We start from the raw sequence: 20,629 nt of genomic DNA, 5'->3' as shown, positions 1-20,629 counted from the left end.
CATTTCAATACATAACAGCACTTCTGTAAAAAGTTATAGATCATATCCCATTATGCCCCGCCGTTCCGTTATGCCCCGGGTTCCCCTACTTGTCTCGCAATTAATTACAACGTAATGAGGACTGCACGGGGATAGTTTTCTTGTAAAATTTACCCCGCAAATCACGTAATAGCGGGACAACGTGGCATTTCGAATTTTATGAGTTTTTCGAAATTTTACCATACATTTCACTAGTAAAATGTACACCAACAATAAGTATAATTGCTAATAAAAAGTGTGGTAAAATTAAGAAAAAAAAACCCTCATAAAGTTCTTCGAAATGCCGCGTTGTCCCGCGACGACATGACAGGATAAATTTTAAGAGAAAAGTTTCTCCGTACGTGGAAAGTGAGTTGCACTTATACAATTATCTTTCAGAGACATATTTGACGAATTGTGTCGCCTCAGAATTCGAAGTGTGCAGGACTTTGAGTGGTTGAAACAATGCCGATTTTATTACCAGGACGATTCGGAGGAAGTCTCAGTTAAGATAACCGACATGGAATTTGTTTATCAAAATGAATTCCTGGGTTGTACAGATCGACTTGCAATCACGCCGCTCACAGACAGGTGTTACATAACACTGGCACAAGCCGTGGGTATGACACTTGTACCAGGGGAAAAATAGTGTATAAAATAGCATTTGCACTGGGTATTTACGTCATATTATTTACCGTCGTCCCTTGAAAATATTTGTTTAGGAATGAATTTCGGCGGAGCTCCCGCAGGTCCTGCCGGCACGGGCAAAACAGAAACGACGAAAGACATGGGGAAAGCGCTGGGTAAATACGTCGTTGTTTTTAATTGCTCCGATCAAATGGATTTTCGAGGTTTGGGCAGAATATTTAAAGGACTCGCGCAATCCGGTAGCTGGGGATGCTTTGACGAATTTAATCGAATTGATCTACCAGTGTTATCCGTCGCCGCACAGCAAATAGCAATCGTGCTCAATGCGCGAAAAGAGAGAAAGACAACTTTCTTGTTCAGGTGCGAGAAAGAAATTGATAATTTTAATACAAACTCAAGCGGGCGATGCTTTTGTTTAAAATTTCGAAATTTAAATCTTTACAGAAAAGTTTTATCATTTATTTCAAATTTTCTCCGTTTCACTAATTACATAATCTTTAATAAATATTATTTTATTACGTAACTCCTTTATTTCTATAATAAATTATATTACATTTAGCATATTATACTTTATTTGCAGCGACGGCGAGACATATAAACTCAATTATGAATTCGGAATATTTATTACGATGAATCCCGGATATGCGGGACGGCAAGAATTGCCGGAAAATTTAAAAATACAATTTAGAAGTGTGGCGATGATGGTTCCTGACAGACAAGTACGTTATGATATTATTGTGCGCTTTCGCATGTTAAAATATGAGTGCTACGTACCAGAAAAAATCGGATTTATAATTTGTCTCGTGAAATTTTATTTAATTCCGTAACTTTAATTCCGCTTTAGATCATAATGCGAGTGAAACTCGCGGCGTGCGGCTTCAAAGAGAACGTGGTGTTAGCGCGAAAATTTTTTATACTGTACAAGTTGTGCGAGGAGCAGCTCAGCAAGCAGGTACATTATGACTTTGGATTGAGGAATATCCTGTCGTGCCTTCGCACGCTTGGCGCCCAGAAACGCGCGCATCCCACCGATTCCGAAGAAACCACGCTTATGAGGGTACTACGGTAAGTTTATGCTATCAACTGTTGTAAGTTATATTTTGGCCCAACAAGTCATTTGAGCACTGAAGGAAGAGATCATCGAAATCTGTGTCGATTTTTCTCACTTAGCGATATGAATTTATCGAAATTAATGGATGAAGACGAGCCTCTTTTCATGTCGCTCATTGAAGATATGTTCCCGGGTGTTAAGTTAACGACGCAGACATACAAAGAGTTAGAGAAGGCAATAAGTAACGCTAGTGTCGCCCTTGGCATTACGGATCACAGGGAATGGAAATTGAAAACTGTTCAGGTGTCTTCAATACGTTAACGTATTTATGACTTCCTTGTTTGCGTTCCATATAGTCTCTTGTTTTAAAACTATAAGTTGAACGCTTCTTAAACAAACGTAATTTTTTAAATATTTGTGTAAATCTGCTTAAACAAGTTTTTCAAAGTGCTTTTTAAAGTCTTAAGTACACGCAGAGAGAATGTTCTTTGAAAATTTACCCTGAAGATCGCGTAATCGTGAGACAACGTGGCATATTGAAGAACTTTATGAGGGCTTTTTGAAATTTTATAATTACTAGTAAAATGTATCGTAAAATTTCCAAAAACTCTTATAAAGTTCAAGATGCCACGTTGTCCTACGATTACACGTTTTCAAGGTACATAAGAGAAAATTCTTTTTTTATGAGTTTTTTGAAATTTTACTAGTAAAAGTGGAACAACATTTACTTCGAAGGACTTTATGAGAGTTTCTTTTGAAATTTTACCATATATTTTACTAGTGAAATGTGGAGTAAGTCTAAAATTACTAGTAAAATGTAAGGTAAAATTTCAAAAAACTCAGAAATTTCTAAATGCTACGTTGTCCTACGATTACATGTTTTCAGGGCACATAAGAGAAAATTCTCTCTTTATGAGTTTTTGAAATTTTACTAGTAAAAGTGGAACAGCATTCATTTCGAAGAGCTTTAGGAGAATTTAAAAAAAATTTTGCCATATATTTTACCAGGAAACTCTCATAAAGAGAGAATTTTCTGTTATATGTATATCCTGAAAATCACGTAGGGGCAACGTGGCATTTTGAACATTATGAGAGTTTTTTTAAAAGTTGCCCCACGATTACATGATTTTCAGGGTACATTTTAAGATAAACTTCTTGTATGTACACAGAATTAATATAAGTTAAATTATCGAGGGAAAAGTAATGATAGCGATGTCGGTGATATTTAGCTGTACGAAACGTCGCTCGTTCGCCACGGTTTGATGGTTCTCGGGCCGACGGGATCTGGTAAAACGCGATGCATGTGGGCGCTAATGAGAGCTCTAACAGAGATGGGTGTACCACACAAAGAAATTAGAATGAATCCAAAAGTCAGTATCTGCTAATGATAGATTTCGTTATATCAGCTACATTGATACGGGAATAATTCTTTCCTGTGTGAGAAAATAGGCGATAACTTCGTCCCAAATGTTTGGAAGACTCGATGTCGCGACGAATGACTGGACGGACGGTATATTCTCTATTATATGGCGGAGGTCCACGCAAACGAAGAAGACGGAAAATCTGTGGCTGGTATTAGACGGCCCCGTTGACGCGGTGTGGATTGAAAATTTAAATTCCGTCCTGGACGACAATAAAACTTTAACACTGGCAAACGGCGATCGCATTATAATGGCAGCAAATACTAAATTAGTATTCGAGCCCGACAACGTGGATAATGCGTCCCCGGCGACTATATCGCGTATGGGAATGGTATTCGTCAGTGCCTCTGTGCTGAAGTGGAATTCAATTTTAGAGGTAATATGGATCTGGGATTTTGTAATAATGAGATATTCCCTGCGCGGAAGCTTATTGTGATGTTGCCATACTTTTAATACAGGGCTGGCTTAGAAAATGTTCCAGCAACGAGGCTCGAGTGTTACGAACGTTATTTCATAAAATATACGGGGATGCGCATACGTTCGTTCAAACAAAGCTACAAACTAAAATGATGCTTTTGGAGGCGCTTTATATACGGCAGTGTATTGACTTATTGGAAGGATTAAATGTCGGAAATTTTGACCCAACTAGTAAATATGAAAATTTCTCTTTTACATACGAATATTTATTCACTCAGCATGCAACAAACAGCAAACACTTTAGCAGAACATATTTACTTTATCGTATTTACTCTTTCCGTGCGTATCTTCTTTCCAAATATTCCTTTAATTTATCTTGTCTTTTCCCTTCTTAAGTACGTTATTAATTTGCACTTGTAGCTTTTAATGATGTTTGTATAAAAACAATTTTACCTTGTAATTAGATATAAATCTTAAACAAAGTACTTGTTAAATATTTCACGAAGTTGTCATTTTTAGAAATATTATCTGAGCACCACATCGAGATGCTGTTCTTATTCTCTCTTATGTGGAGCTTGGGAGCTATGTTAGAGCTAGACGGACGGTTTGCACTACAGGAATATCTCGTAAATCATGAATCAAATTGCAACTGGCCGCAATGCACAGTTCGTATATAATAATAGCTTTACACGTCATTTAATTCGTTAAAGCCCGACGCATGCTGTTATTATATAATATTTTCACGGCTTATGAATATTCGATTTACAGGATGACGAAACTATTTTCGAGTATCTAGTGTCGGACGACGGAAAATGGATACACTGGGGTAGAATGGTGCCAGAATTTGAATATCCGTCGGACCGTGTCTTAGAATACCATTCTATTCTTGTCCCTAATGTCGATAATACGAGGACATTATATCTAATCGATATTATAGCGAGACAGGAGAAGGCAGTGCTTTTAATAGGTGGGCGCACACGTTAGCATAATTTTAGTAATTGGATTGACTCGGCTGGTATTCTGTAAATAGATTAAACATTATTCTAATGTTAATTGCACATTATGAATATGGATTGTTACAACATGGATTATACGACAGGGGAAGCCGGCACCGCGAAAAGCGTAATGATGAAAAGCTATATGTCCAAGCACGATCCCGAATATCATTTGAATAAGTTCTTCAACTTTTCCTCAGCGTCCACGCCGAACATGGTCCAGGTAATAACTCCAGGCGTTATAGTGTCGCGAGTCGCCGATTTAAATGTTTAATTATGCTGATACGGCTATGCTAATTATTTCGTCGCGTAAACCGCCGCTTTCTTCCAGCGCGTATTCGAGAGCTACGTTGAAAAGCGAGTGGGCACCACTTACGGTCCGCCCGGTGGGCGGAAAATGACGATCTTTATCGACGATATAAATATGCCGGCCATAAACGAATGGGGCGATCAGATCACAAACGAAATCGTACGCCAGCTAATGGAGTACAAAGGGTTCTACTCCCTGGACAAACCGGGCGACTTCTGTACCATGCAAGATATTATGCTACTCGCCGCGATGCATCATCCGGGCGGGGGACGAAATGATATTCCACCGCGATTGAAACGGCAGTTCAACATTTTCAATTGCACATTACCGTCGAACAGATCCGTGGATACAATTTTCGGTACGGACATTGATCGCTCGTTCGGCGAGACGCACGACGAGCAGAAATTGATAGAGCGTCAATATGAAAATTACAGGCGTCATCGGCCAAGGCTACTTTTGCAGCGCGAGATTCTCCGATACCGTCGTCAATTTCCTGCCGAAGCTCATACCGTTGACTCGGGTATTATGGCAGCAAACTAAAGCGAAGATGTTGCCGACTCCGGCCAAGTTTCATTACGTTTTTAACTTGCGCGACCTTTCTCGTATCTGGGAGGGGATACTCAGAATAGAGAGGGCCGAGTGCGAGTCTGTAACGACGCTGCTTAAATTATGGGAGCACGAATGCACGCGCGTGATAGCGGATCGGTTCGTGCCTTTTGTAATTACGGAACGGAAGTGCCTTTGCTTCATTCGCTTAAACCCGTGACAAATTCATTCGTAGCTTCATCACCGCCGCCGATAAAGAGTGGTTCCAAAATACGCTGCGACGGGCCGCGGAGAGGATGCTGGGTCCAGATTTTCAGTTTTATTCCCCGGTCGAGACATACTTCGCTGACTTTTTGCGCGAACCGCCAGAACCGACGGGTGACGAGCCGGAAGATTTTGTATTAGAGGCGCCGAAGGTTTATGAGGAGATACCGAGGTACGCCGTCGAACTTTTAGGGCTACCATCCGTCCGGTTTTCCCCGGATTTGTCCTAGTTCCGGGGACGTCCGGGTTTTAAACCTTTCTGTCCTAGGCCAGTAAAATTACAGATGGCAGCCCCAATCGAACTGAACTTCTTGTCCAATGCAACGAACTTAAAAAAAGTAGACAGCCATGTACTTTTACATATTTTCTCTCGTAGCTACGACGTCGTTATCGCAAAAGTTGAGCAGAATATGGAGCAATTTAATGAATACGTACGCGGCATGCATCTCGATCTGGTCTTCTTCCACGATGCCCTGGTGCACTTGATACGAATATCGAGAATACTTGGAGTTCCCAGGGGCAATGCGCTGCTGGTAGGTATCGGGGGATCCGGCAAGCAAAGCCTGACGCGACTGGCATCCTTCATTGCGGGATATAACTTCTTTCAAATAACGTTATCCAGGCGAGTATCACGATTTAGGCATCCATAAATGTGTCCTGTAACAAATATAACATGTTAATATAACAGGGTTGGGGAAGTTACTTTATAAAGGTGTCTAGTTACCAGTTTTTTCGCTGAAAATGTAACTACCCGTACAGCACAGAAAGTTAAAATAATATTGCTGAAACGTTGCAATGTTGAATGTTGAAGTATAAATATCCTTTCTACGTTGAATCTAGGTTAATGTTTGTACATTAATCCTTTATATTGTTGCAACGTTAAAACAATCTTGAACAAATTATTGTTTTTTGACAATCGAATGGATACTTACAAAATTTATAATTGTGAAATGTATATGTATAATATCTTTGCAACGGTCAGAAATTTTCTGAGCTAAGATTGGATTGGAGGAATAATTCAATTTCCGCACTTCCAACAGTTGCAAAAAATATTCCGCTAAAGGCGACCAATGTTAACTCAATATAATTTAACAATGTTTTTCCGAACGTTGAACTGTAACGTTTACAAGGCATTACAATTCGGCCATTAGACGTTCCTGCAATATCTTTTCTACGTTGAATCTACGTTTCGTAACATCTCTGGATTGATAGGGTAAAGGCGGGCCATAGTTTTGATTTGAGGTCATAATTTTCAAACCGCTGGTTTTTTTATTTTGTAACTTTCTGAAATTCTAGTGTATTTAATAAGCTTTGATGACAAAATGTTTCGATCAATTAAAATCTATCCATATTCGAAGAAAAAGAAAGAATCTGAAAGTATGCGTTTTGGCCATATTAAACGTGGGGTGGATAATATGGCCAACTATAAAAAAAGTGTACAAAACAGTAATATTTTGCAAAAGTGAGGTATTTACTTTAATCGTACAGAACATAAACTTTGAAATATTTTAAACATACGAGTACACATTTAAGAAATGTGTATGTGTATGTCCACTCTCTCTACGTAACGCCGTGCTCTCACAATTTATTAATAAATTGTGAGAAATAACTATTTTCTTTCTTCGCTGTTATCACTCTCAGCACTGGCGTACACTACACTCTGTTGTACTCGCTGGCCATAGTAGCTACCTTTGTCGCTGGCCATATATTAGCCGCCGAGCATACATTTAATAATGTGCATTATAATTATCAAAATAATGGGCAAAGCACGATAAATTTATTATAAAAATATAGCCAAGTTTCAGGTTTTGAAATGTGTAATGAGAAAAGCCAAAATTATTTTGTTTTAATTTGAAAATCTTAGTTGGAAGTGCCATGTCTCACTTTGACGTGTATATTTTGATGGTTATGGAGAACAATGAAGCACCAAATCACAAATAACAACAAAATAGAGAGATTTTTTTTACCAAACTTTAAGAATAGCTACAATAATTGGTTTTTATACATTATCGATGTTTATCAATATTTAAAATATTTAATACGGGCGTTGTGGCCATATTACCCGCCTGGCCATAATGCCTGCCTTTACCCTATATGTATAATATTTTTGCAACGGTCAGAAATTTTCTGAGCTAAGATTGGATTGGAGGAATAATTCAATTTCCGCACTTCCAACAGTTGCAAAAAATATTCCGCTAAAGGCGACCAATGTTAACTCAATATAATTTAACAATGTTTTTCCGGACGTTGAACTGTAACGTTTACAAGGCATTACAATTCAGCGGCCATTAGACGTTCCTGCAATATCTTTTCTACGTTGAATCTACGTTTCGTAACATCTCTGGATTGATACAATATTGCAATGGTGTAATGGAACGTTTCTGAGATGTTGATTCAACATTTGTGTGCTGTATGGGAGGCCTGATGCAATCCATGGGGGTTTAAAGAAAATATAAAGTAACTATTAATGTAGCTATTAAATTGGCTACATTGCTAGTTATCGAAAAAATGTAACTGAGTTAAGTTACAGACGGAGAAAAAGTAACGAAGTTAAGTTAGAGTTACGAAAGAAAAACTGCAACTGTAACTTCGTTACAAGTAACGAGTTACTTCCCAACCCTGAAATATAGTAATATCAATGATCAGGTATTGCAAAACGCAAATTGCGGAAGATAATTACAATTTCCAATCTCAATTTTACCACACATTAAGATTTTTGTATACACAGGTTTGTAGAAAAATTGCGCGAGTGTTTCCCGCGCGTGTACAGTGATGGGAAGAATGTCTCACTTTATTTTTAATTTGAGCTTAGTCCTGTTTACAATAATAGACAAAATATAGTCAGATTACATTAGGTTGCATGCAATTTCATTGTAATATTAATATCTCTTATTTATTTACATTGAAGTTGCGTGTAATCTAATGCAATCCGATCGTATTCTAATATTTTAAGCAGGGATGAACTCGAGCAATAGACCAGAAACGCTCAAAATGGTTTCGGAATGGCCGTCGAGTAAAATATTTCTCGGAGGAGATTTTTAACGTAACTCTCATTCTAAATGCATGTTCCTAAAGTTATTTAAAAAAAAGTGCCGCAACCATTCCGTCCATCGCTGTGCTCTGGATGTGATCGAAAATATGTATATAAGGAAACGATATAATTATATCTTCAGGATTTATAACGTAGCCAGCTTGATGGACGATTTGCGAAAGTTGTATCGCGCCGCCGGTGTAGACAGCAAAGGTCTCACCTTCATTTTCACGGACAACGAAGTAAAAAGCGAGGCATTTTTAGAATATATAAACAACATATTAAGCGTCGGCGAAGTGGCCAATCTATTTCCAAGGGACGAATTGGACGACATTCTGACGACTGTCACGCCGCTGATGAAAAAAGCCGATCCCCGGCGGCCCCCGACGCAAGACAATCTTTATGATTATTTCATATCGCGAGCGAGAAATAATCTGCATATAGTCTTGTGCTTTTCACCAGTGAGAACAAATTCTTCCCTACCGTTGCTGCTATTTGCATTAGTTATTTTTATTCCCCCTCACTGGACTGTTAAATTGCACGGGTCCATAATTTGCACAGGTCAGTGGCAAGTTTAGATCCCGGGCGTTAAAATTCCCCGGCCTTATATCCGGTTGCACGATAAATTGGTTTTTGAGATGGCCGAGGGATGCGCTGTACGCAGTCGGCGAGCACTTCCTCGGCACATACAAAGTTATATGCAGCCCGGAAGTAAAACAACAGTTGACTCAAGTTGTGGGCGATATTCAAGATGACGTAAGCGATACCTGCGCGGAATACTTTAACAGGTTCACTATATTTTCTCATCAGTCCTTCATGTGTAAATATTAAGCTGATTTACAAATTAATAAAATTCGTGTGGTTCAAATGCGATAAGCACAAATTTGAAGGAACGAAGGACTAAAAGCCGTGACAGGGTGTTAGTGTCTAAATATTTCATATTTTAAACTTAGCCAGGGTTTGAACCTGGACCTCCCTCTCGCTAGGCGGGCGTCTCAACTAATTCGACCACCGGGACATATAATTAATATAATTAAGCGCATAATTAAGGCATAAAAGTAAGCTAATTTAATTTCAACGAATGCAGATTCCGACGTCAAGTATACGTGACTCCGAGATCATTTTTAACGTATCTCGATAGTTACAAGACGCTTTACAAGCAACGTTTGGACAATATTAATATGCTTGCTTCTCGCATGAGTAGCGGTTTAAGTAAATTAGTTGACGCTGCCGCCCAGGTCGACGTGTTACGGCACGAATTGGAAAAAACTCAAGAGGAGATCGCAGCGAAAAATGTTCAAGTGGAGGCGGTGAGCGAGATATTTTTGTGCAAACATCAATCCCGTTAGAGATTCCCTAATTTCACATGTAATAACGTAATACACGCACATTTAGATTCTTGTTACTGTGAATGAGAAAAAGAGAGAGGCCGAGGGTGTAAAGGCAAGGGTGCAAGTGTCGAAGGATGAAGCGGAGGCGATTCTGAAAGTGATAGCGAAAGATAAGGCGCTGGCGGAACAGAAGCTGGAAGCCGCGGAGCCCGCCTTGTTGGAAGCAGAAGCCGCGTTGCAGGTGCTGCGCCGCGACCGATAATTGATATCATTTGCGTCAGACGTTGACGCAGACATTCATTGACAGCAACATATTTCAGACCATAAAAGCAGCAGACATCGCTACCGTTCGTAAATTGGCCAAACCGCCGTATTTAATTACGCTCATAATGGACTGCGTTCTGATTCTATTCGGGCGGAAGTTGGAACCAGTCAAGCCGGATTACGAGCATCAATTTCTAACACCTTCGTGGTCAGAGTCGTTAAAGGTGAGCGCATGTTAATTGCTCAACGTCGATGAACGATACTGGGAAAGGGTCTTATTTTAAGTTAAACGGAAAGTATTCGCACGCTACCTTTCGCAGGTCCTGGCTGACATCAGATTTCTATATAATTTACAAAACTTCCCGAAGGATAATATCAACGCCGAAACTGTCGACTTAATAATGCCGTATTTAAATTTCCACATGTACACTTACGAGGCCGCGAAGCAGGCCTGTGGCAATGTTGCGGGTCTCATACAGTGGACCATCTCCATGGTTGCTTTTTACGAAATAAATAAAGATGTGCTGCCTTTGAAGGTATTTCCTGTTAATAAACATTGTTGCGGGCGAGAGCGACCGGCGTCGCTCCACGGCTCGTAGGAGGAGAAACGCTCTGTGCCAATATGCATAGTATAACGTATTTATTTTCTCCCACTTTTCAAATTATAAAATAACGTCGGTCGTTCTGCAGCTACGACAGGAATATACATAAATACAGCGTTAAGAAACGTGTAACGAGAAAGGGTCGCTTTGCAGGCAAATCTTGCCGTGCAAGAAAATTATTACGAGAAGGCCAACAAAAATTTACTCGAAGCGGAAGAATTATTGGGAGAGAAGGACGACGCTCTAAAGATAGTTCAAAATGAATTCGATGCCGTGATGCGAGAACGACAAGTACGGTAACAATATTAATGCAACTGAAATTAGTTGTGTAACGTGTACGCTGTAAAAGTCAATCAGCGGATTATCACTGAAGGCAGCGAACATTCAACGTTTTTTTTTCTTTGTTAGATAATCGTCGACCAAGCTGCGGCTTGCCAAGCGAAAATGGATGTCGCAAGCGCCATGATTGAAGGATTATCTGGAGAACAAATAAGATGGACAGAACAAGTGACTGTATTTAAGTCGGAGACGGAGCGGCTCGTTGGAGATGTGTTGGTCTTGACTGGGTTTCTTTCTTATTGCGGGCCGTTTAATCAAGAGCTCCGAGTTCTTTTGCAAAGGAAATGGCTTGACCTCATACAAGATAGGAAGATCCCAGTCTCTGGCATCCTAAACGTTGTCAATACGTTGACAGATACAGCCACGGTAGCGTTGTGCAAATCAGCAAATCACTGGCACAAAAAGTATAAGTAAAGTTCGCAATGAGTGAATGATCATCCAATCTGCCGTAGATTGGTGACTGGAGCCTGCAAGGTCTGCCAACCGACGAATTATCGCTTCAAAATGGAATAATTGTGACGAAAGCAGCGAGATATCCGCTATTGATTGACCCGCAACTGCAGGGCAAGACTTGGATTAAAAATAAAGAGAAGGAGTTTGACTTACAGGTACAACAATGAGACAAACTGTGGATTGCAATGAGATTGATTTAACACGCCCTGGCGCATTTTCTAGATAACGTGGTTCACGCACAAGTACTTTAGAAATCACCTGGAAGATTCGGTATCGATAGGACGGCCATTATTGATTCAGGACGTGGGGGAAGAAATAGATCCGGTGTTGGACAACTTGCTGGAGAAGAATTTTATAAAAATAGGAACCTCCTACAAGGCAAAAGGATATCTTAGATTGTATTCTTTGTGTGATTTCATATTTACTGTGACTTGTCATTACACAACAGGTCAAATTAGGCGACAAAGAAGTGGATATTAGCAAAGACTTCAGGCTTTATATTACGACAAAGTTACCGAATCCCTTTTACACTCCGGAAATATTCGCCCACACATCTATAATTGATTTTACTGTTACAATGAAAGGTGAAAGTGTATTCCATTTCTGTCTAGTATAGAGGAAAGTTCTTTATTGTGAAATAGTAGGTTTTCACCATCAAAATTCACAATGATTACACGATAATAATGAATCTTCCACTAAACAGATCTCGCTCCAAGGGCAATAAATTCACGATGAAATAGATGATGCCTATTAGATTAGCAAAAACCCTGCTATCTCACATTAGGAGCTTATTACATAATAGAGGATTTTCCTTGTAAAAATATCCTTTTTACTATAATTTTGTTCAATCCACATTACGCTTTGCCTTCGCAGGTCTAGAGGATCAATTGTTAGGACGAGTCATCTTAACAGAGAAGAATGAGTTGGAGACGGAAAAGACGCAATTGATTGCCGACGTGACCGCGAATAATAGAAAAATTAAAGAATTGGAGACAAATCTTCTACAAAAATTGGGAACTGTACAAGTATGTATTACATCGTTTTCTTTGCAGCACCAGTCAAACATACAATTAATTATTGTATATCCTCTCTGTACGCTTCGTTCTTTTGAAGGGGCCTTTGATAGAAGACGTTGAATTAATGTCGGTGTTAAATACCACGAAGCAAACAGCGGCGGAGATAAATAGAAAGCTGGATATCGCAAAGGATACGGAGCTAAAAATCGACGCGGCACGCGAAGAATTCCGATCGGTCGCAACGCGCGGTAGCGTTTTATACTTCCTGATATGCGACATGCCGCATGTCAATTGCATGTACCAAACGTCCCTCGCTCAATTCTTAGAACGATTCGATATCTCAATGGCAAGGTAAATATAGTTCTTCGCGCAATGCAAGCTGCGACCTGCGTCGCGGAAACATTCCCGACGTAAATAAATCTTATTTTGTTGAGGCATCAAACCCTTATTCTCGAACCAGGTCCGAAAAGAGTCCGATCAATCAGAGAAGGATAAACAGCATCATCGAATACCTGACTTACGATATATTCAATTACAAAGCGCGCGGGCTCTACGAGATACACAAATATATGTTCATTTTGTTGATGACGCTGAAAATCGATTTGCAACGCGGCAGCATTACGCACGAGGAGTTTCAGTACCTCATTAAAGGCGGCGCGGCACTGGACTTAAAAGCAGTCGAGCCGAAGCCTTGCAGATGGATCACGGACGTGACGTGGCTTAATTTAGTTGCACTGTCGTCATTACGACAATTTCAGTACATCGTGTCTCAAGTGCCCGCTTCCGAGAAAGTTTGGAAACATTGGTTCGACAAAGATGCACCGGAGGAGGAAGGCATTCCAGACGGTTACAGCACGCTAGATATGTTCCGTCGATTGCTCTTGATAAGGTAATCCTTCCAGTGAGATTATCTTTGCGAATTAAAAAATTCAGGTCTACCGTAATGTAATTGAAATCTGTACAGAATTTTTATTTAAAACTTACCCGGAAAATCATGTAATCGCACGGACATTTTGAACAATTTTATGAATTTCTTGAAATCTTAGAAAAATAAAAAATATGGAAAGTAAGTTTGGACACTTCAAACTTTTATCTAAGGTAAACTTAAAAAATTAATAAAATTCGTACGGTTCAGGTGTGATAAACACAAATTTGAAGGAATAAAGGACTAAGAGCCGTGACAGGGTGTTAGTATCTAAATATTTTATTCTAAATTTATTGCGAAAAAAAACTAAAAATTTAATGCGGTTTTCTTCTTACGAGAAAGTGCTTTGTCGTGCGGCCCTCTAGCGGGAACTTCGACAGGCTTGGCTATCTAAAAATTCCTTCAAGTGTCCAAAATTGCTCTAAAATTTCCTAAGTAAAATTTTTAACTTCTTTAAGTAAACTCTTAGATTTGACGGATAACTTTTGAAAACTTTAATTTTGTTTAAAGTAAATTCTCCCAAGGGCTACTAGGGATTTTACTAATGTAATTATTCATACTTTTGCTAGTAGAGTAAAATGTATAATAAAATTGAAAAAAACTCATAAAGTTCTTCGAAATGCCACATTGTCTCACGAATTTTAAGAGAAGATTCTCTCGGTGTGCATACAGCACGCGTAAACTACAAAGTACAAATTGCGAAATATATTCTGGCGAGATCGAGTATCTCGAACCAGAAGGTACGAGAGAAGTACTGTCGGGAAATCTGATTAAATACGCGAAATAAAAAATCTCGCAAGAATTTATGCGACTCACGTGTACTTCAAGTCCTGTAAAACACTTTTGCAGAGCTTGGTGCACGGACCGAGCGTTGTCGCAATCAAGGAAATATATAGAATCTTCTTTGGGAGCGAAGTACGCGAAGCCTGTGATTACGCTTTTGGACGTGATGCACAGCGAATCCCGGCCGCGCACACCGATGATCTGTTTCTTAAGCATGGGATCGGACCCTACGCCTAGCATCGAGCAGCTCGCGAAGAGGATGGAAATCGTTTGTAGAAGCATATCGATGGGACAGGGTCAAGAAGTTCATGCCCGTCGACTGCTGAGTAGCGCGAAAACCGAAGTACATTGTTAGAGGAGAGTCCCCTATTTTAAGATGGGTTCTTCATACGAGACAGCGGAGTTTCTGCAAAATTAATAGACATCGTCCGTTGGTTCCACCGTGTATTTGTCGATTTGAAAGTCGTTTAGTGGAAAATTCATTGTTAGACGACGCGTGCAATCATTGCGAGAAAAGATTTGAAATTGCTTGTTGAAAACCTGCCATCTCATATTAGGAGCCTATCTCGTAACAGAGGACTTTCCTCTACAGAAAGGAAGGCTTCTTCCCTTTCCGTGTTTGCGAGGCAACTGTTAACATAAGCAACTTGCAGGGCTATTGGGCCTTGTGCCAAAATTGTCACTTGGGCCTGGAGTACATGGCGGAATTGACGAACTTCCTTGTAGAAATGGAGGCGCCACACCCGAACTTCCGCGTGTGGATCACGACGGAACCGCACAAGGACTTTCCCGTCTCCCTCCTGCAGATGTCTATAAAATATACATACGAACCCCCGCAAGGCATTTATTTTTATTTCCTTAAACAAAGACGTATCCCCGCGTAAGGAAGCGAGGGAGGGCATAATCAAGGTGTGATTCCCGCGTTAGGAATACGCGCGAGTTTATTGGCGACGTACAGCAGCATGAATCAGGAAATATTGGACCAGTGCGACGCCACGCAATATATACCGCTAATATACACCGTGTCATTCCTGCACACCGTTGTTCAGGAAAGACGGAAGTTCGGTCCCCTGGGCTGGAACATACCTTACGAATTTAATTCGGCGGACTGGTTGGCGTCGTGCATGTTCATAAATAATCATCTCAACGACTACGATCCGAAGCGCGGTATAAATTGGCAGAGCGTGCGGTAAATGAAGAATTTCAAGTTCCCAGTTCTTGTTTCCCTTCTCTTAGCTCTCTGTCTCTCTCTTTCTCTCACGTTTCTGGATTTTCAGTTACATGATAGGCGAGGTGCAATATGGCGGACGCGTCACGGACGACTACGACAAGAGGCTGTTGAATACCTTCGCGAAAGTGTGGTTCACGGAAGCGCTCTTCGCCGAAGGTTTTACCTTCCACAAGGGCTATCCGCTTCTGATTCTCAAGCAAGTGAGCGACTATCTGAAGGCGATAGATGCCATGAGTCCTGTGGACCCGCCACAAGTATACGGCTTGCACCCGAATGCGGACATTACGTAAGATATTGCCGTGGGAGGCGACGCTGAAAGAAAATTTTCGCCAGTCGCGGTTTGCTAAAAATATTTTTATTTAAATTAGTAAGGCTCGTATGTGTTCAACACAAATTTCAAAGAATTTAAAGGACTCAGAGCCGTGACAGGATGGTAGTGTCTAAATATTCTATTCTAAATTTATTGCGAAAAAATATCACCTCGGCCAGGGTTGGAACCTGGACCTCCCTCTCGCTAGGCGGGCGTCTCAACCAATTCGACCACCGAGGCACATGGCAATACCCATCGCAATAAACAGTCTAATGTTGATTCCCAAGTGCCACCTATCTTGACAGTATTCGAAATTGAGAACTGTGCGCCGACTTGATTTGTCAGTCTTAAAACACAGTATTATCTCCACAATGTATCCCCATTATTACGTTCCCCCCTCCCCCGATTTAATAATTGAAATGAGAGTAAGAAACGCGTTTTTCACGTTCGCGAAATTAAATAAATTAGTAAGGCTCGTATGTGTTCAACACAAATTTCAAAGAATTTAAAGGACTCAGAGCCAATATTTTTATCCTAAATATCAATATTTTTATTCCTAAACCACAGCGAGCGATTTGCTGTCGCATCTAACGCGATAGGCACAGTGGCCAAATTTTTAGCTGTCGCGACTAAACATTAGCTGTCCGTGTTTTACAACTGAAATTTAGTTGCCGCAGGTAGTTTTGTCCCGTGATGCACCGATACGTAAGATAGTTGAAAAACTATGCTTGTCGTGTTTTAGATACCAGACCAACACCACGCAGACTGTATTAGATATAATAACCTCCGTGCAGCCGAAGGAAGCTGGTGTCGTTGGCGCAGAATCTCGAGAAGTAGTCGTTGCAAGGCTGGCGAAGGAGATGTTAGAAAAAGTTCCGGGACTCTACGACATGTTTGAAGTTAAAGAGAGGTCTACCTGCTGTCTTTGAATCTTAACCAATTACCTTTAGTAACAATCGATAAAGCATAACGGGCCCAGCAAGCACTGCCCGCGTTACGACCATGAATTGGCAGTAGATTTTGCTCAGATATCGCAGCAGATTTGCGTCGATATTCATTTACGTCAATATTAAACTCGCGTTACAATCCGACAGCAGATTGTCGGCGGAAACCGAGCAAAATTCGTCATCCCGCGGAGATTTAAATGGAATACATAATTTAAATAGTTACGAAACAGCAGTTTCTGTTTAATTCCTGCAGTCAATTTGCCATTTACATTTTGTTAACAAATTCCATTATATTTCCGGTGGCGTTCTGTCGACAAAATTTGCAGCAGGTTTCGAAATCTATTCTCGAGACGGATTCGGCTGTTCGGGAGAGAACGGATAGGTTTTTTTTAAAAATTAAATATAAAAGCAACAAATCCCTCGAACGTTACCGCAGATTACACGCGATGGATCGTACCGCCCCGATGAACATTTTCTTGAAACAAGAGATCGACAGGATACAGGTGGTTATAAAATTAGTACGAGTCACGCTGAAGGATCTTCTCCTGGCCGTGGAAGGCGTGATTATAATGAGCGAGGTAATCTCCTTGGACTCCCCTAATTACGATCGTTGCATAAAGCGCGGTGCTCCGCGGGGTGAATAAATATGAATGTGTTTGCAGGAACTGCGAGACGCTCTCGATAATATATACGACGCCAGGATACCGAAGACCTGGAAAGCTCGATCATGGGAGTCCGCCACGTTGGGATTCTGGTTCACGGAGCTGTTAGAGAGGAACCAGCAGTTCTCGACTTGGCTGCACAGCGGCAGACCGACCAAGTTCTGGATGACTGGCTTCTTCAATCCGCAAGGCATTTGACATACACTTATTTCCGCGCTAAATGAAACGTTCAACGTGTCACACGAGGTGCATGACAACCGGCGCACTTGCAGGATTCTTGACGGCGATGATGCAGGAAATAACGCGCGCTCACAAATGGGCTTTGGATAACGTTACGCTCCACAATGAAGTCTTGCGTAATATGGCAGAGGAGATCAAGACACCGCCATCTGTACGTAATGATAATTACGCGACTCACATACAAAATCCCCCGTAAAATAATTAATGATGTCGATGTTCGCGGAAACAGGAAGGTGTTTACGTTTATGGCCTGTTTCTCGAGGGTGCCGGCTGGGACCGAAGAAACAGCCGTTTGTGCGAATCGGCGAATAAAGTCCTTTACGTGTTAATGCCGGTGGTACATATCTTCGCCCTACACAACGCCCCAGACAAGAGCCCGAAATTATATCAGGCAAGTACAATACGATTAGTATACTTCAATTTAATTATAAATGAACCAGTGAGAACGCAAAAAGGCACGTGACATTTTCGCCGAAATTGAGTCAACGGAATAAAAAAAAAGTCACTTATAGTCGCCAGTGATGATTAAAAATTAAAAAAGTCAGCTTATTGTCAACCCAACTGGCAAATTTTATGTTCGATTCGAACCTCAGTGATGTTCGAATGTGCTTTTATTTTTATCTTTTGACTCTATCTCACGGACGACGATGACTCGTTTACGAATTTTTCCTGTTTTCCTATTTGTATTGTTACTTGAAAAGGACCGAAAGTAAGTCCGAAACGTTGTAACTAATTCAATAAAATTCGCCAGTCGGGTAGACAATAAGTTCACTTTTTAATTTATAATCGAAATGTTGAAAAAACTCTTTTAATGAAACCTCATTTGAAGCCTCCTCTTCAGAATAAAGTAGCAAAAAACTTACTGGACAATTTATATTACATTATAGAACACAGTTTTCTTGTTTCTCTCAAATATACAGGATGTTATGTAACACCCGCCTCACCTCTTATTTACGGATAGAGCGGATTAGATTGAGTCGAAAAGTCCTCCACCAGTTTGCAATTTTCTTAATAGTTAACGAGTTATTAATTATTAAAATCGCTGTCTTAGCCCGGCCTGCAGTCCAATTCAAGCTCGCGGTGAGATGCGGCCGTCCCGCGATCGGCGTTGCTAGGCGCGCGGGGACTTGTTTACGACACACAGCAAGGGCTACGTATAATAAACTCCCCGCGCGCCCAATCGCGGGACAGCCGTGTCTCGCAGCGCGCTTGGATTGGGCGGTAGGCTGGGCTAAGACAGCGACTTTTAATAATTAATAACCCGTTAACTATTGCGAAAATTGCAAAATGGTAGAGGACTTTTCGAGACAGTCTAGTCCGCTCTATTCGTAAATAAGAGGTGAGGCGGGTATGACTTAACACTCCGTATAATTTCGTCACGTGTACCATTTCGGCCCCAATCGATTCAATTACGATTCAGAATAAAGTATAATAATAGTACGATATTCTAATTCTAACGCTTCCTTTCCTGCACAGTGTCCCGTGTATAAAAAGCCTCAGAGGACTTACACGCTGTTAATAACACCGCTCTGGCTGCAAACTCTAAAAAATCCCGATTACTGGATATTACGTGGCGTCGCTCTGTTATGTGATAATAAATAATTTGTTATAAATAAAGGGAGGAAGCTCACAGGAACTGGGAGTCTCCAGAATGGGTTTATTCGGTGAAAATAAATCTTCGCTTTCGCACGGGAGAATTAAGCCGGGTGTTGGACGGGACGGGTTGCCGGCCATTGACGAAATCGCTGGAGATTAATTGAAATAATTAATAAAAAAAGTTTCAGCTTCAGGTCGCGCTTACAGAAGTCGATAATTTCCGGCGACAAACCCGAGTTACCGACGCCGAGGAAATCGCGGGGCAGTAAGTAGCGTACTCTGCTTCGCAGAGGGCGAACCGCGATGGCGTAAGATTCAAATTGCGCGTTTGCGACGTAACGCGAAGCGCGAGCGCTTCGCACCGAATCTGTGTTGTTGTTGTTCGTAATCGCGCGTGAAATTAATCGCGATCGGCGTCGCACCAACCTCGCCCGCGACGTGAGCAATTAATTGTCTTGCTCCACGCATTTTACTGTCCGCGCCTTTACTCATTAATCGGATCGCCCCCGATTTCTTGGACTGTCATCGTCCCTTCGCTTTTCGGAAGCTGCGTGAGCGATATTTGGCTTACGACCAAGATAAATAACATAAAGATGTGATGTTTTTGCGTTAAAGAGAAACGATCGAGTCTTTTTTTTGAAAGTAAGATTATCGCGTTGCGCTCAAAGATCTTGTTCGTATCAAGTCGTATAAAGTGAAGGAGGCCTAGAATATTTATAGCCATTAGGGTAAGGAGAGTAATAGCAGAAAAAAATGGGATAAAAATTTTTCAGGAAAAAGCTAAGGCGCTCCATAACTTAAGAAGTCCTTCTTCCACGTGGAATATTGAAAAATCCCTTTTCGCTTTGCAAATTTTTTATCCGATTCAACTAATTCAATTGTTATGAAAATAAATAGCTGTGATAATTATTAAAGTATTTTGATTCAATAAATTACTTAAAATATTTGCGTAAATTTTCTCTCTCTGATAATAAAATATTTTTTGTTTGTCGTGTTATCGTGCTTTAAATAAACATATGTGCCAGTTATCGTCGACATCATCATCTTTTGTTATTTTTCTTCACCCACTGGCGATCCACCTTCTCCAAGTTTATTTTTTGTTTGGTTTTCAACCAAGAATTATTATAATTTTGTACAATTATAGTTTAAACATATACATCGAAAGGAACTCTTTTATCAACTTTTTCTAATTCATATTTAATCTTTGAAATTTTCTATTAAAAGTATTC

General features: G+C 40.5%; 1 protein-coding gene across 1 annotated transcript in view; it reads left to right on the top strand.

The window, feature by feature from the left end:
- LOC105563910 (dynein heavy chain 8, axonemal) overlaps positions 1-20,275 on the top strand; it is a 31,507-nt gene extending 11,232 nt beyond the window's left edge. Inside the window, exons 27-65 of the mRNA XM_012015912.1 lie at positions 418-638; positions 741-1,026; positions 1,247-1,385; positions 1,511-1,731; positions 1,837-2,020; positions 2,947-3,087; positions 3,167-3,514; positions 3,597-3,764; positions 4,062-4,220; positions 4,324-4,522; positions 4,655-4,773; positions 4,882-5,218; positions 5,295-5,565; positions 5,642-5,842; positions 6,047-6,292; positions 8,844-9,162; positions 9,263-9,489; positions 9,789-10,011; positions 10,097-10,273; positions 10,353-10,520; positions 10,617-10,832; positions 11,052-11,189; positions 11,307-11,603; positions 11,690-11,845; positions 11,913-12,068; positions 12,139-12,274; positions 12,564-12,715; positions 12,804-13,057; positions 13,167-13,595; positions 14,481-14,757; positions 15,068-15,254; positions 15,342-15,603; positions 15,692-15,931; positions 16,698-16,865; positions 17,339-17,480; positions 17,565-17,754; positions 17,837-17,955; positions 18,034-18,195; positions 19,281-20,275. Coding sequence (XP_011871302.1) covers positions 418-638; positions 741-1,026; positions 1,247-1,385; positions 1,511-1,731; positions 1,837-2,020; positions 2,947-3,087; positions 3,167-3,514; positions 3,597-3,764; positions 4,062-4,220; positions 4,324-4,522; positions 4,655-4,773; positions 4,882-5,218; positions 5,295-5,565; positions 5,642-5,842; positions 6,047-6,292; positions 8,844-9,162; positions 9,263-9,489; positions 9,789-10,011; positions 10,097-10,273; positions 10,353-10,520; positions 10,617-10,832; positions 11,052-11,189; positions 11,307-11,603; positions 11,690-11,845; positions 11,913-12,068; positions 12,139-12,274; positions 12,564-12,715; positions 12,804-13,057; positions 13,167-13,595; positions 14,481-14,757; positions 15,068-15,254; positions 15,342-15,603; positions 15,692-15,931; positions 16,698-16,865; positions 17,339-17,480; positions 17,565-17,754; positions 17,837-17,955; positions 18,034-18,195; positions 19,281-19,406 — 8,161 coding nt within the window. The 3' untranslated portion in view covers positions 19,407-20,275. The remainder of the gene's footprint in view (positions 1-417; positions 639-740; positions 1,027-1,246; positions 1,386-1,510; positions 1,732-1,836; positions 2,021-2,946; positions 3,088-3,166; positions 3,515-3,596; positions 3,765-4,061; positions 4,221-4,323; positions 4,523-4,654; positions 4,774-4,881; positions 5,219-5,294; positions 5,566-5,641; positions 5,843-6,046; positions 6,293-8,843; positions 9,163-9,262; positions 9,490-9,788; positions 10,012-10,096; positions 10,274-10,352; positions 10,521-10,616; positions 10,833-11,051; positions 11,190-11,306; positions 11,604-11,689; positions 11,846-11,912; positions 12,069-12,138; positions 12,275-12,563; positions 12,716-12,803; positions 13,058-13,166; positions 13,596-14,480; positions 14,758-15,067; positions 15,255-15,341; positions 15,604-15,691; positions 15,932-16,697; positions 16,866-17,338; positions 17,481-17,564; positions 17,755-17,836; positions 17,956-18,033; positions 18,196-19,280) is intronic.
- Positions 20,276-20,629: the final 354 nt, after the last annotated feature.

This window comes from Vollenhovia emeryi, unplaced genomic scaffold (genome assembly GCF_000949405.1).
Source record: "Vollenhovia emeryi isolate VEMERY1.0 unplaced genomic scaffold, V.emery_V1.0 DF939170.1, whole genome shotgun sequence".
Taxonomy (NCBI): Eukaryota; Metazoa; Arthropoda; class Insecta; order Hymenoptera; family Formicidae; genus Vollenhovia; species Vollenhovia emeryi.
This window is presented reverse-complemented; position numbering and strand designations above follow the sequence as displayed.